At 39.1% G+C, this 16,460-nt stretch overlaps 1 protein-coding gene across 1 annotated transcript in view; it reads right to left on the reverse strand.

The window, feature by feature from the left end:
• Positions 1-1,948: 1,948 nt before the first annotated feature.
• Positions 1,949-16,460, reverse strand: part of SLC38A9 (solute carrier family 38 member 9) — an 82,660-nt gene continuing 68,148 nt past the window's right edge. The window contains exon 15 of the mRNA XM_033110999.1: positions 1,949-2,202. Coding sequence (XP_032966890.1) covers positions 2,187-2,202 — 16 coding nt within the window. The 3' untranslated portion in view covers positions 1,949-2,186. The remainder of the gene's footprint in view (positions 2,203-16,460) is intronic.

Below are 16,460 nucleotides of genomic sequence, written 5' to 3' on the forward strand. Positions count from 1 at the left end.
GCTTTACTCTGTCTGGTCTCTAGAACAACGGCCAAGCACTTGATCATTCAGCATTTCCCAGTCCTGAGCCTCTGAAGGCCACACGTGGCAATATTGGGAGTTCTTGGCTTATTAGTGGATCTGCAATTTGCCTGCTTCCCCCACATCTGGTCTCCAGATGGTGGAACTGACCTGTGGCTGCCAGGTGTGCGCTGAGCTGCAGGTCTCCTGTGTTTGTGGCCAGTTTGGCTGCCTAGTACTTTGCCTGGTTCCTGCTTTTTCACTGGGATTAGAACCTGGGCCAGAAGTTATCTGGGGCTACCATGCCTCCCCTGGCTCCTGTCCGTTTGCTCATGCCATCTCTCCCTCTTACTTAATCCACCACTGGCCTACATTAGGGTTCTAAATCTGATATTTTGAAAAATTTCAACCCTACAGCAAAGTTGAGAAAACAGTAAAATGAATAGCCATATAACCTTCAATAAGATTCATGACTTGTTAGCATTTTGCCACATTTGTTTTTCTTTCTTTCTCTTCCTACACACACACACACACACACACACACACACACACACACACGGAGCCATAATTGTCCCACTAATGTTCTTTATGGCTATACTTTTTTAATTTCAGGACCCAAACAAGGATCATACATTGCATTTAACTGTCATTTCTCTTTAGTTTTCTTTAATCTAGAACAACTCCTTTGCTTTTTTTTTTTTTTTTTTTTTTTTTTACTATTTCTTTCTTTTTTTTTTTAACTTCTATTTATTTAACTGTGTTTTTCCAGGACCCATCAGCTCCAAGTCAAGTAGTTGTTTCAATATAGTTGTGGAGGGCGCAGCTCACAGTGGCCCATGCCGGGATTGAACCGGAAACCTTGTTGTTAAGAGCACCGTGTTCTAACCAACTGAGCTAACTGGCTGCCCCTCCCTTGCTTTTTAAACAATCTTTCTTGACATCAGTATTTTTGAAGAGTCCAGGACAATTGTTTCGTAGAATGTCCACAATTTGGACATGTGATTTTCTCCTCATGATTAGATTTAGGGTAAGCATTTTTAGCAGCAATACTCTCCAGGCATAGGCTGTGAGCGGCCACTTGCCATCCTCTGTACATCACTACATAGTAACCACCTCCCCCCTTCTCTGCCAAAAGACAAAGCAGAATGGGCGGCCAAGGAGCTTGGGCTGAGCAGATGAAGAGTCCCAGGGGCCTGGCAGAGTTGCTGCCATCAGACACCACTCTGACAACTCAGTCAGACTGGATTGGTCCAGAAGGGAAATCGCTTAATGTTCCCTCTTGACTTCACTTTCTTTTGTTGCGGATCAGCTCTCAGATACCCTCGGCTCTTAGAATTCTGTCATAGTCCAGTGGTGGTCAGGCTGAGGGTGGACCTAAGAGGAGACAAATGGGGCAGAGATTCCACAGAAGCAACATCTTAGAGGCTCCATAAGCCCAAAGGTTCTGGAATATAACCTTCAGTATATGGACAGAATTTCTGAACTCGAGGGGAAACTCCAGGCAAAATGACTGTGATGCTGGGCATCAGATAGAAACAGGAAGGACCAGGAGAAGTTGGGACTGGACATCTGGTTGAGGACAGGAATTTGGCAAATATCGATGCTCAGCATTAGCAAGGATGCCAAGTTCCTCTTTGGAAAGGAAGCATGAGTACTACAAGTTCAAAGAGTCAAAGTCAAAACCCAAATCCAGAACCCTCATGGTCTTGAGACCTTTGACTAGGAGTTCCTCCAGGGCAGGAAGCCTTTCCCGTTGTTCTGTGCATCCCCAAGCACTACTCATGGTGGGTAGGAGACACCCAATCCTTGCTGTTGATTAAATGAATGGATGAACAAATAAATGCATGTGATTTCCACAGATGCAGGACCAAGGTTAGTATTCAAGAGCCCAATTTAATTTGGAGGCCCTAAGTCAGTATCTGAGATCTAGGAGGGAAAGATGGCAAAATGTAGCATTTCGAGATACATTAAGTCAAAGATAACTCAGTTGGGAAATGGGGTTGAACCACAGTACATTGTTGAACGTGTTATAATTCATCCTCAATCCACAGAACTCCAGACGTTTCTTTTGTGGTGAGCTCATGGTGTCCTGGTTTTCTGCATGCAGAGACTCTTTGTTCAGCCACTGTGTAGCCAGAAACGTGCCCTCTCCATCAGCTGGGAGTGGGGCCGCAAGGATGATTTTTTCACTCCTCTGTCCTGCTGCATGTGGTAGAAACAGAAGGTTAAATGTGGACACATTTATGTAATACCCAGGCTTTTCAAAAGCCATAAAGTGGCATCCAAAGCTCACCCTAATATTGTAAAAAGCTGGGAAGAAAGTCCAGAAGTAGGAATGGAGAAATGCCATGGAAAAAAGCCCAGAGAGCTATGAATAAAACATACTTAAACGTAAAGGTTAGGCACTTTATTAAGACAAGGAAGAGAGTGAGGGGTCAGTGACGGCGTGCGGCATCTGGAGTGCTGGAAGCTTCCAGCAAGACCTGCCAGACTGATAAACTAGCTCTGGAAGATCTCTTAATGGATAGAAGGGCTGTGCAGGGGGAAAAAAGACTTGTCAGGTGATTCAGAAGAAAAGTATTTTTAAGTTGAGAAGAGTGCAATTGTATTACCATCCCCTCATTTAGAAATGAATAAAAAAGGCACAAAGAAAGGAAGTGGGCTGTTCCATAACTACAGTCCAGCTCGGCTTCCTTATATAGGTTTCTTTTTGCACACATGCTCTAGGCTTAGGTTTCTAAAGCCAATGGTTATTATTTATAGGTTAAGCAAACCCCAATTTTTCTAAATACTCACTGAAGGCGATGCTGGCCAGACCCTAATTTGTGTTATCACCATGCCTACCGCCCTCTCCTTTCTCCTTCCTATCTGAGTCTCTTGAAGAAGCAGGGTGACCTCTTTATATCTATAAACTTTCCCAATTTTCTTCCCTTTTCTCTCTTTTTTTTCCTTTCTTTTCCTCTTCTTCCTCTCTTTCTCTCTCTCTTTCTCTCTTTCTCTCTCTCTCTCTCTCTCTCTCTCTCTCTCTCTCTCTCTCTCTCTCTCTCTCTCTCTCCCCCCCAACACCCCCCCTCTCTCTCCTTTCTTTCTTTGCCAATGTGTCAGTACAGCTGAGCCTTCTTGATCCCCGTTGGCTGCAGAGACCCAGCTTCGGTTCTGTCCCTTTACTGGAGAACTGATGTCAGCCCCGTTGGAGTACAGCCCAGCAACCGTTCTGTTGCTAATGACTTGGCAGGGAGAACAAAACGCTGCAACTCTCCTGGAATTATTTTGTCATCTATCGTTGGAACACATAAAACCTCAGGATTTGGAAAAGAACAAATGCCATCAAGCTTGCTTATTTGCCTTAGGATGTCAGGACCCCCAGCTCACCACACCCTGAATGTTTGTCTGATTACAGAAGTCATGCAAATGACCAAAGGTTAAAGGAAAACTCCACCCTTGCAGCATTTCTGTACTCATTTCCCACCCCCCACCCCCACCCCCCAGGACTGGCTGGCAAGCCTGGGTCAGGAAAATTCTTATATTTATAGTCCTGTGAATAGGGGAGCCAGGCTTGGCAGCTTCCAATGGGCTGAGCGAATCTTGGAGAACTGGGATTAAAATAGCCCTAAAGGAGCATTAAGGCCAACATTCTCCTCTAAAGAAGAGAAACTGAAGCGAGAGAGGTTGCCTAGTGCTATGGGTTGAATTGTGTCTCCCCAAAATTCACTTATTGGAGTCCTAACATCCAGGACCTCACAATGTAGCCTTCTTTGGAGCTAAGATCTTTACAGAAGTATAAATTAAAGTGAAGTCATTGGGGTGGGTGCTAAACCAATATGGCTGATATCCTTGTCAGCAGGAGAAATTTGAACACAGAGACATTTTTACAGGGAGAATGCTGTGTGTGCAGGAAGACGGCCATTGATAAGCCAAGGAGAGAGGCCAGGAGTAGGTCCTGCCTCATAGCCCACAGAATGAAACAGCCCTGCCAGCCCTTTGATTTCAGACTGCTGGCCTCCAGTACTGTGAGACAATACATTTTTGTTGTTTAAGCTCAGTGTGTGCTCCTTGGTTATAGCAGTCCTAGCAAACTATCACACCTGGAATGTCAGTTCTAGAGTGGCCAAGTCAATTGGCTCTCCTGACTCCTCTGCCCAATGCTCCCCTGGTCACATTGCCCCCTAGACTAGAGATAGACCATGAAATTATTTAGGAAAAACGAGTACTTTCAAGAGGGACAAAATTTGTCTAAGAATTTGAAGAGCAATGTGTCCGATCTTCCCTGCTGAAATCTGTGTGTGTAATTAAGGGCAGGAAGATGCTCCCCACCTACACCCATATTATTCAGTTTTAAAAGCTTCCCCCCTTTAATTTATTTCCTTGGAGCCTAGTAAATAAGCATTCTCTTTTTGTATGATTGACCTCATTTTTATATGATTGACCTCATTTGCTCATCGCGATCTGTTTAAAAAATTACCTGGCCTTTCTTTTCCTGTGAGACCATTCTCAGCTTAGCCACTGTCATCATCTATATTATTATATCAAAAGTTATGTTTCTTATTTGTTATTAATGGTAACTTTAGTTTCTAGCACCTTAAAATTATGAATGGGCTTGAATTTTATTTTTATGCAGATAAACCATGGCACTTTATTATTATTGGAGGAACCTATTTCAGGCACGGAAAGATATGAATAATTTGCAATAACTTTTCACCATAGAGTGAAATTCTGATCTCAAAGGAGTTAAATCAACAACAACAAAAACAGCCTTTACTATTAAGATAAGCTCTTTTCCACAGTGAAGGCCCTAATGGGGCATTAGGAGATCGGGGACTGACTGAGGACATGAGAAAGTCTATTCTCCCTCATGGCAAGGTGCTGAGGAAGGGGCAGGTATAGTAAAGCATTTGGACTAACTCGGGAAAGCTTAGGAACATCCCGAAGAAATCCTGATGGATAGGTAACGAGCCTGAGGACAAGCAGTGGGCACGAGGGGTCAGGGCTTAGCCAGCTAGTCCCAGAATAACATTCTGTGAGAAATCTGTGCCTCTGCTACCACCCCAAAATGTCAGTCAGGCTGGCCTATGTTGCCAAGGACCGGCCACTACACCAGCTTTACAATGTAGCTGATTTGTACAAACCCCTGAATCTGAAAGGGTGTATCCATGTGGGTTTGTGATCAGTGGCTCCCACAGTTTAGGATTTCATGATGTCTCCTCCCCACATAAAAGAGAGGCCCTGGCAAATGGTTGGCAGCTTTTAATTCTGCCAATAAGAATACTATTTAAAAAATAGTATCTTCTATCAACATGATTTTGTAAAAATATGAATATTTAAACAACTTATTAAATTAAAAAGACAAAACCTAAAAACAATGACAGTCTTTCCATCAAATGACGTTTGGCAATCCTGAAGTGAATTTTTTGTTCGTTTGTTTGAAAAAAGGATATATTTATAATTTTTTCAAATTAAAAAAAAAATCACAACATAATATTTTATTTATCATTCCTGCCTCTGGTACAGTTCCTGGTGCTTGAGCCTAGCCCCTCTCCCTGGGGTCCTTAGTTCTTTTAACAGGCCCAGTTCCCTCACTGCTTCAGCTGGATGGTGTCAGGTATGACAGGGATTCCTTGCCCTGAGAGTTACCCCCTTTTGTAGTTCCCTTGTTTCTACAAAAACAGATGCCTCTCCCAGAGAGTCTTTGCATCTTCTTACATTGTAAAGAATAAAATTTGTTATTATTTACAGGTAACTCCTTAAAATGCTTTGTTAGTCAGTATCAGTTCTCAAAAGGATATGTCACCCTCCCACTACAAAGGTGATGTATCCTACTGTCTTAGGTTGGGTTTTCTCAGAAGCAGATTCTGAGACAAGGATAGGAGTGCAAGTAGGTTATTTGCAAGGAGATCTAGGTAGGGGCATGGGGACATGAGACAGGGAAGAAAAGCCTGCCCATAGACAGGAAGCATTACTGAGCCTGTTACCACGGGGAGACCCCGGGGAAACTGCAGAGTCCCCCTTGGAGTGTTGTACCATAATTCCCATCTGTTGTAGTGGTTGAGTTCTGCTTCTGACAGCATGGATTGCCCAATACTTACCACCTACCATGTGCACAAGCCGCACGAGCTCCTGTAGCCGGAGCAAAACACAGAAGCCACTTGTGTTTATAACAGGGAGTGTTGGCGTACGTTTGTGGGGTATCAGAGGCATCAGCTATACCCTCTTCTGCAACCTCTGAACTCTTGATATGAAATCATATCACAGACTTTGCCCTTTGATAAAGAAAGGCCAAGGATCAATGACTCATCTTTACCCTTAAAGGAAAAAGGAAGGGCTTTCTTCCCCCCAAAAGCCACATCCTGCTTTTCCATGGGTAGCCAGACCACCTCCCGTGATCCTCGTCTCACATCCATGGGCGAGACCACTGATACACATCATGGTAATAACGTGCAGATAGTCAAGACAAAAACCTCCCACCACCACACAGAACACTTACTAACAATGACCTAGTCCAGAGATGGCAAGCTGATGCCACAATACACCAACTGAGATCAATTGGTAGTGGCCATGCAGAAAGCACTGTGTGGAGAAAAATTCTGAAGCTCGAGGAGAAAGAGTGGGTTAGTTATGGATTAGGGCAACTAAGTCCACTCCATAAGAGATGAGAAAACAAAAAAAAAAATCACTGGAAAACTTCAAAACTCCAAACATAATAAGGTGGAGAGAACAATATTTTCAAGAGCCTTTCAGAAACATACTCTGTATATATCTGATTGGAAGGAATTTTTTTTATCAGACCCTTGGAAGTTGGTGGGTGAGGGACAAAATGAAACCTTCAAAGGGCAGCATGTTCTATCACATCTTAGGTATATGTGTTGTGGGTGGTTAGGGTGGGAGAATAGTCTAGGCTCTGTTGTCAACACGGATGGTAAAAACCACTGTAGGCAAAATTTAAAAGTCTCTTAAAATGTCCCAAAGTCACTTGTTTCTGGCTGCTCAGAAGCTTAAAAGCCTGTGTAGTTAAATCTCCAAATGTATACATGATGCAATTCTACTGTAACAATTATGTAGTCCTTACTAGCCTTCTAAGGATGGCCATGTGGAGTGGGTCTGGGGGCGCTGTAGAGCTTTTATTTTGCTGAGTAGATTGCATATAACCTGGTGTTTGCCTTTAGCTGCATCCCCAAGCCTAGTGTTCTGCTCCTCCTTTCCTGAACCACTAGTGACAAACTATAATGTTAGGCCCCTACCTTATGTAATACATAAAAGGAAATTTCAGATAGGTTAATGAGATAAACATAAAAGACCAAGATTATTTTAAAAACTTTAATCAAATTAAAAGTTTGATAATCCCCAGTGTTGGCAAGAGTGTGCTGTCATGGGTACAATACAATAAGAGGACTGTTTCTACTAAAATTTTGGCTTCGTTTCTGGTTATCTCTCCTATGAAAATACACACTGAACTAAGATACCTGTACAAGATTATTCATTGCAGCATTGTTTGTAATAGTGAAAAATTAGAAATAACCAAAATATTCCTCAAAGAAAAATGACTAAACAAATTAAGGTTCACCCTTACAGAACATTACATAGCTGTCAAAAAGCATAAGGTAAATTTATACGTACTGACATGAAAATAGCTCTAAGACATTCCACAGTTTATTTGAATTAAATTTGTTCATCTGTAAGATGGGGCAGTTGGACTAAAAAAAAATCTCTAAGATTCCTTTTAACTTCATTCTGTGAAAAGGGAAGTGTGTCATATAACTCAAGCATTTTGTGCTGTTAAAAACAGAATTATCTCTTTTTCATCTTTTTTCCTTGGGAAAATCTAAAATTCACAAAACCAATTAACTCCCTCTCCACTTTTTCTCCTTTCTCAAGGTGAAATCTACTTTCTTTCTCAATTCAGATGATCAAAATATCTTGGAACCTAAAAGTAAATAAGGAAACTCTGAAGTTAAATATGTTCAAACAGCTTTTCTAAGGAAAAAATAAAACCCGAATGCGTGGGTTTCGAAGACAATATACTCCAGATTCAGCAATTGAATGAATACTCTAAGTTCTCTTTAAATATTTATTGGTGAACTCTATCGATAATGATCTGTTCAGCCAGAAGGGAGTTGTGTTTGTATCGTTAGGAGAGGCCTAAGCAGAGGCTCCTCATAATCTATGACTGGGGTGTCCTAGAGAAAATCGGTTCTGATTAGAGGGGATTCCAAATTTCTGTGTGTCAAAAAACAATCCCCTAGGACCTGATGAAATGGAAAGTATTTTATTTTAAACAAACAGGAAAGATCACCTGAGAAAGCAGAAGTTTCATTTCCATGTTGACTGGATTTTCATAACCACTTGAGAACCATAGTTTCTTTGTTGCACGAGTAGGAAATTTGCTTAACCTTTTTGGGCCCCCAGTTTCCCCATATGGAAAGCAGGTGGAACTTTTGACTCATTTTTCAAGGTCACTTTTGAAAACTAGGTGAATATTAGAAAAGTCTTCTGAAAACAGAAGGGAACACATCAATCACTGAGGAAAAACCAGGACATAGTGCATAATGAAAGTTATCCACTGCCTAAAGAAGTCCTGGATCCAATATAGACAATCATTTTGGTTCTTATTTACAGCCAGAGAAACCTCTAAAACTCTTTAGAATCTGGAATTACTTCATACACTGGATTGGAAATTTCAAAGGAAAATTTCAAGAAATTTTAAGGAAATTTCCAAATCCACTAGCTGGTTTGTTCTTCACTAGATGTTAACTGGATCATCTATTTTTAAAATCAGGCTGAATTCTGCACTGGCTGAGCCAAATTTTGCCTTTATCTCTGAGCAACTCTTGCTGTTGTCAATGTAGCTCTGTGTGGGGACAAGAGAAGAGAATATGGCCCATTGTCTTACTCGATGCAAATTATGGTCCCGATTCAACAAAAAAACATCTGTCCTCCATGCAGGGAAAGTAAGAAGACTCTAAAGCCAGAATGGTCTGATGTAACTTGGCATTCTGCTCTCGTAGAAATTCATGTTGTGGTTTGTGATAGCAAGCAAAACACAAAACAAAACAAAACAAAGATCCTGAAACTGATATGATTTGTCCTTTTTCTTAGTTTTCAGGCCTGTGCTAATGATAAAATCTTTATTAAAATTTACTCAGAGAGAATAAACTGATAGTTTTTTTTAAAGAGACAAAAGATTTTGTAAGAAAAAATTTTTATTCATGTTACATAATTGTACATGACAAATTTGATGCTTCTTCACTCCATCATTCTCTCTGGACCTTTAGGAAAACAATACCCACTAAAAAGCAGTATCAATAATACTAATTGACTAATTTCATAATAATCTTTAGTCACTGATGATTCTTTCATTGAGGGTATGGACGACTGAGTTAAAATGTTGGTGGACTACATGTAGATTGCATGCCTCAATTTTATAAAATACATTTAATTTCTACCTACTTTTGATAGAATAATAGTTTAATATTAATCTACTATAGTTTTCAATTCTTTGTACTCCTACCGCTCTCTCATCATTTTAGTGGCAGTGAAGGCTTTTGTTAAGCACTCTTCCTAAGGTAGGGTCTCAACAGCTAAAATGCAGAAAAAGAAACTGATTTAATGACTAACTTTGAGTTTTAAAAACCTGGTTTTGAAGATCAAGAGCCAAGTATGAAGGAATGTCCCCAAGTCACTGTACCCTAGTCAGCAGTGAGTACTATAATTGATTTCTTTCTCTTTTTGTTAATGTTAGTTGTTAGAAAATGGTGTTTCTTTGTTATTTTCTGGCTATTTGTACTTCCTCTTTTATGAATTGCCTGTTTTTATGTTCTTTTCTCATTTTTGAAGTGAAATCTTAGATTCCCGCCCCTGCCCCCATTTACCTCCATATTGCTGTGCCATATATGTAGTCATTATTTTCCCAGTTTAATATTTCTCTTTTAATTTAGTTTATGATTCATTGGATCTATAGAGTTTAAGTTTTATGCAATCAGATCTATAGCTTTTGCCCACAGATTTCCTCCATGATCCTTAAACTTAGGATAGTTTTTACCCATACAGAATTGAAAGAAATATTCACTGAGTTTCTTCTATTTTATTTGTAGTTAGATTTGTTGCAACAAATTTTTTATTCTGTCAGGTATTTTACTCATTCCATCAACAAGTATTTCCTGAATACTCATCTGTGTCTGACAAGGTGTTAAGGATAAAATAGTAACCCACACATTTAGTGTGGGAGAGACGAGAGAGTAATAACAGGTAATTTCCATACAGTTGAGAAGGGCTGGGGGAAGGTGGTTTGGATGTAGTATCGAGCCTAGTGAAGTCGGTCAGGGTGGAGAACTACTGGAACCTCTCCAAATCTTAGCTGTTTTTTTCTCAGAGAATTACAGTGCATAAACTTGACAAACGAAAACAATTTCTGCAGTAGGCTAAATCTGATTAACCATAGATCATTCATTATTCTCCATCTATTAGGCAAAAGGTCATCAGAAACAAAGGAACCAAGAGAACTATTTAAAAAGGACTTAGCAAAACAACAAAATATACCTTCACCAAGATTTCGAATCAGGATTCAGAGTAGCAGAGCTGTCTGACATGATTTAGACTTGGCCTGTACATAACAAACAATTAAAGGAAACCTCAAAATAACCACTAAATGTGGGGAAAAAAAAAAGGGAACTATTTCACGTAATCAAAGAGAGGTTCTGAACTTTCCATGAGAGAGCTGTCACCTAAATTTGACCTGATGCTACTTTTTGGGGTCAGTCTGAGGCCTGGGAGGTGCTGCGCCCAATGGACAGAGATTAGAACTGCCTTGTGAGGGCACTGTTTGCTCTGTGCCTTGCTCAGTGGCCTGACCACAGGATTAATTCACACACCTCACTCCAGGTCCCAGAGCTGGCTGGTCTATGTAAGCTATTCCAGTTGGGCCTTCTCTCTCAGTGCTTCAGGGATGCTATCTGCTGGACCTGCCATCACATGACATGCTGTTTCCCTACGATGGCACATCCAGCATCCCCCCTTGGACATTCATAGCCTTACCTTAGGAAATTTCTGGAAAACTGGCAAGAAAGAGAAGTAAGGAAACTGTTTCCAACCTGCTGTTGTGGTTTGTAAGCTGGTGAGCGTGATGGTTATTTTTGTGTTAACTTGGCTAGGCCATGGTATCAGATACTTGGTTAAACATGTCTGGATGTTGCTGTGAATATATTTTTTTAGATGAGATTAATACTTAATAAAGTAGATCCCTCTCCATAATATGGGTAGGCCTCATCCAATCACTTGAGGGCCTCAGAAAAAGACTGACATCTCCTGAGGAAGAGGGAATTCTGCCAGCAGACTGCCTTCAGACTCAAGCTGCTACATCAACTCTTTCCTGGGCTTTCAGCCTGCAAGCCTGCCCTGTAGATTTTGGATTTGCCACTCCTACAAATCACAAGTCGATTCCTTAAATTCTCTCTCTCTCTATCTTTCATATTGTTTTTTTTCTCTGGAAAATGCTGACTACTATAGTGAGTAAAGAGCTCAAGTAACTCAACTTTGGGCTTAAACCAAGGCAATAACTGGGGAGTAGGGTATTTCCAGTACTTCTTATATGCATGTAAAACAGTCACGGTTTTGCCAATAATATTAGGACTAAATAATCTAACTTGTTTGACATAATTAAATACACAAATATTTTGTGTCTGTGATTTCCGGGTGTTTTACCACCCACAGCCACTTGAAAATCACTGATCTGATTGTACAAGGGACATAAGATTTCTTTTCCCAGCCCACTGCCATGCTTCTCTTTGTAAGCTGTAAAACTCCTTAGAAGGGGTCTGGCCAATTCCATGAAGTATTTTCAGGAATGTAATGACATAATCCTAAAACTGAGTATTTGTGCAGTGTATCACAGTTTAATAAAGCACTTTTACATACAATGTCCTAAAATCTATGAGTTAGGTAAGAGAGGCATTATTATAATCAACCCTATTCTGCAAAAGAAGAAACTGAGGATCAAGAAGTATGGTATGTGTCATACAGTTAGTTCATTCAGTGAGTCTATGGCAAAGCCAGAATTGGAAACCAGTTCTGTGCCTCACCTAGCATTTTTTCTTACCACCCAAACACATTATCTGGCCAGGTAAGCAAACTCTGTGCCAGATTAGAGTGTCAACTCAGCATCCTAACAAGGAAATTTATTGTCAGTGATTTTTGACAATGAGGTAAGAAGAAAGTTGGGCCAGCTAGTGCTGAGGATAGCTGGAGAGTTGGAAGTTCAGGCAGTAACTGGTGAGTCATCCCCACTTTTCTGTGGAAAGAATTTCTAAAGTCTAGGGACTCAGGCTTTTAGTCTTCTTTCTATGCTTGTCAAAATAAGTCTAATTCAATGGACCCTAATTAGAAATTAGAAACAATTTCTAATCACCCCGTCAAAATTAATCATATCTTCTCTGTGTGCTCATTGCCATCTTTTATTTTGGACTAATTGTGTATTAGACATTATCTGTCTCCCTAACTAGATTACAAGTCTGTTAAGGATGAGGACAGGTCTTTTGCCAGGTACTCATCCAGCTGAGGTTTACTGCAAGGACCTCTTCTGTTGCAATGTGCTAAACCCAGTGAATACAAAGATGAAGTTCGTCATCCTGCTGGGGAAATATATACAAGCCAGTAATTACAATACAATGTGACAAATGAAACAATAAAAGCATGTATGAAGTGCTGGAGAGCATAGAAAAGGGAGCACCCAAATTATTTGGGAGGTAGTTAAGATAGGTGATTTTCAAGCAATGTCCTGAAAGATAAAAGGCTGTCAAATGTACAAAGGAAAAGGGACATTCCAGGCTTAGAGCATAGCATGTACAAAAGCAGATGGAATAAAAGTGTATGGACCATCAGAGAATAACAAATAGTTTTGAGTGAATTGGTCTTAGATGAAGGTGGAAAGGTATGAAGATTGCAAAAGGGCTTTGGATACCACGCTTAAGTATTTAGACTTTGTTCTCTAGGTTGGTCCCTCCCAAACTGCAGACTAGTATTTTTTCAGTTTTGTAGTGTAGACTGAATAAGTAAGCATGAAGTGTGTGTACTTGTTCAAATGTCTATATATACTGTAATAATATATTCAAAGCTATATATAAGTGGTATAAAAGGTACAGTAGCTTTTTGTCATTATTTTTATCAATCAATAAACACTAAAAGTACTATTGTGTGAGGGTCCACAGGATAATATCAAGAGAACCTTATAGTTAGCTTGAAGTGATGAGAAATCAGTGAAAGTTACTTTTTTTTTAAGAAACAACTTTTATTGCTTTTTCTCATAAAAGATGATACATTTTTACTTTAAAGCTTTAGAAAATGCAGATAAACAAGAAATAAAAAAGAAATACCTAACAGTCCTAGCACCCAGAGATACCTAATGTTCATATTTGTTATATAAACGTCCAGACTTTTATATATGTACAATCATGTGTCACATAATGACGGTCAATGACAGACCACACATACAACAGTGGTCCCTTAGGATTATAATGGAGCTGAAAAATTCCTATCACCCAGTGACGTGGTAGCCACCGTAATATCATAGCTCAACACATTACACACGTGTTTGTGGTGGTGCTGGTGTAAACAGACCTACTGAGCTGCTAGTCGTTTAAAACTATAGCACGTACAATTGTGTCCAGTATACAATACTTGACAATAACAATAAATGACTGTTACTGGTTGATGTATTTATTATACTATACTTTTCATTGTTATTTTGAAGTGTATTTTCTACTTATAAAAAAAAGTTTGCTGTAAAACAGTATGTTGTGTTACGCCGGTAGCAGCCTCATACATCTCGTGTTTACAGTCTCTTGATTGCATCATTTTCTCTTGTGCTTGGTTTACTCTAGTGTTTTTTTCTACAGTAACATACCATATAGACTTGTAGCGTGGGAGCAGTAGGCTGTACCATAGAGCCTCGGTGTGGAGTAGGCTGTACCATCTAGGTGTGGGTAAGTGCCCTCTACGGTGTTCGCACAATGACAAAATCGCCTAACGATGCATTTCTCAGAACATATCCTCATCATTAAGAGGCACATGACTGTATAAACAGATGTCTTACATTTTATACATATTTAATTATGATCTCTGTTCACTCATATCTATAAACATCTTTTTGACATTACATATATACATCTGCATCATCATTTAAAATAGCTACACAGTATTCCATAGATGGATATTCCATAATGTATCTACTGTTGGACATTTACGTTGTTTCTGATTTTTCCATTATAAATAATAAAGGGATGAACACATGAATATGTATGTTCATACTTGTCCAATTATTTCATTAGGATACACTTCTGGAAGCGAGTCAAAGCCTCACCTTGAGGCGTTGTGCATATGCATATTGCCAAATTACTTGAAGAAACTCTGGATCCGCTATTACACCTACCATTTGTATGTGTGCCCATTTTCCACACTTCTGCCAGGGTATTATTATTATTTTAGTGTTGGACAAGCAGAAAGCATTTTAAATTATGTTTCCTTTTCAGCTAGTGAGGATGAATATTTTAAAAACAGCTTTGAGTGAGGGATAATGTACATACCATAAAATTCAACCAATGTAAGTATACAAACTCAATGATTTTAGTAATTACATAGTTGTGTAACCATTACCATGGTCCACTTTAAAACAGTTCTACTACCCTAGGGAGTTCCCTCATACCCATTTACAGTTAACCCCTGCTCCCACCTCCAGTCCTAGGCAACCAGTTGTTTTCTGTTCCTATAAATTTGCCCTTTCTAGACATTTCATATAAATGGAACCATACAATGTGTAGTCTTTTGTGTCTGGCTTCTTAATGTTTTTAAGGTTATCCATTAGCATGGATCAGTAGTTTAACTCTGAACTTTTTTTCTCTTCATGTTTATCTGTAGTGTTTCCTCTTGAGAGCTGTCTGTCACAAAGGCCCTTGACCATTTTTCTATTGGAGAACTGAAGGATTTTACAGAGGAGAGATGTAATCAATGGCATATTAATTAAAGAGAATTCTGGCAGCATTGGGAAGAATAACTCTATATTTGCATTTCCAAATCTAGGACAGAAAGTAAAAGTTCACTGCACTGGATTAGGCTTTATCTACATACAAATAAGGACTATAATGTGGCACTAAGGGGTAATTATTTGAATGGTTTTAGTTTTCTTAAGTGTCATGGATTTCTAATTTATGCTCTAAAAAAAAAAGGTAAGTTAATCCTGCAAAATTGATTTTACTTTAGTGTAGTAGAAACAGATCCTTTCTGGAATATAAATAAATAAAAGTTGCCTTAATGTTGCTCTTGATAACTTGTTTACTGCATCAAGAGCCATTAAACAGTTCCTCATACCTAAGACTCATCAAATAGCTATTTGACCATTAAACAGTATTCTTTGAACTCTTTATTATCTCTATAAAAAATTAAAAGAAGACAAAACCCAAAAAACCCTGTAGGACCTACCCCCAAGTAAAAACTCTAATCTAAAAAAAAAAAAAAAAAAAAGAATTCCTATTTTGATCCCAAATTAACCATTACTGAATTTGTACTCCTTGCTATTTTGCTAAATCCAATTTGACTCTTCTAGAAATAAAAGCTCAGATCTGGTAAAAGTTGTAGTTCTTAAAGGTAGCAGAGACACTCAAAGCTTGACTTATCAGAGTGCCCCAAATTTTTCTTCATTACACTTCCTTCTGCCTTCTAAATCCCCCGCCCCTGGAGCAGTTTGTGGATGATTTACCTTATAGCTCAAGAAGCTATTCAGGACTGTATTCCTTAATTTGCTCACTCTGCTTGAGTATTTTAATTTTTTATGTTCTTAATTATTTGTGAACCCTTTTTATGAAGGGGCCTCAGAACTTTCACAAATTGAGGTCTGTTATTCAAACTCTTTCTTTTTTAAAAAATATGAAAATTAGATTTAAACATTGAGTTTGTGACATATCCACTAAAAGGTATATTTTCAGTTCTCCAATATGCTTGTGTAGTATCTCCTATTGATTATTCCTACAGGAGTATTACTATTATTGCCAATTTTTAAAACTTGCCTTAGATTAATAAAGGCATTGAAAAGAAAAAAAAAAGAAAAAAACAAACAAACAAAACAAACAAACAAACAAACAAAAAGAAGCTATTCAGGGCTCCTCACTTGTACGGGCACCTTCCTAGTTTTGTGTGTTTTTCTTTAAAAGGGAACACAAAATTATATAAACTTTAGGCCCCACAAAACCTGGATCTGCCCCCGTAATCAACGATCTCCCTCACCCATCCCAAAGGTTCTTTATAGATTGGTCTTCACTTCATGGGTTGAGTGGAGACTTATTTCCACAAGCCTTCTTTTCCATGATTTACCCTTGTGTTTTAGAAAACTTGTCATGCAAATAATAAAACATAAATGATTCACCTAGAATCTCATCACCTCAACAGGTCAGTCATGTTCATTCTTCTGTGGCCCCTTTCAGTTT

Source organism: Rhinolophus ferrumequinum, chromosome 7 (assembly GCF_004115265.2).
Source record: "Rhinolophus ferrumequinum isolate MPI-CBG mRhiFer1 chromosome 7, mRhiFer1_v1.p, whole genome shotgun sequence".
Classification (NCBI taxonomy): Eukaryota; Metazoa; Chordata; class Mammalia; order Chiroptera; family Rhinolophidae; genus Rhinolophus; species Rhinolophus ferrumequinum.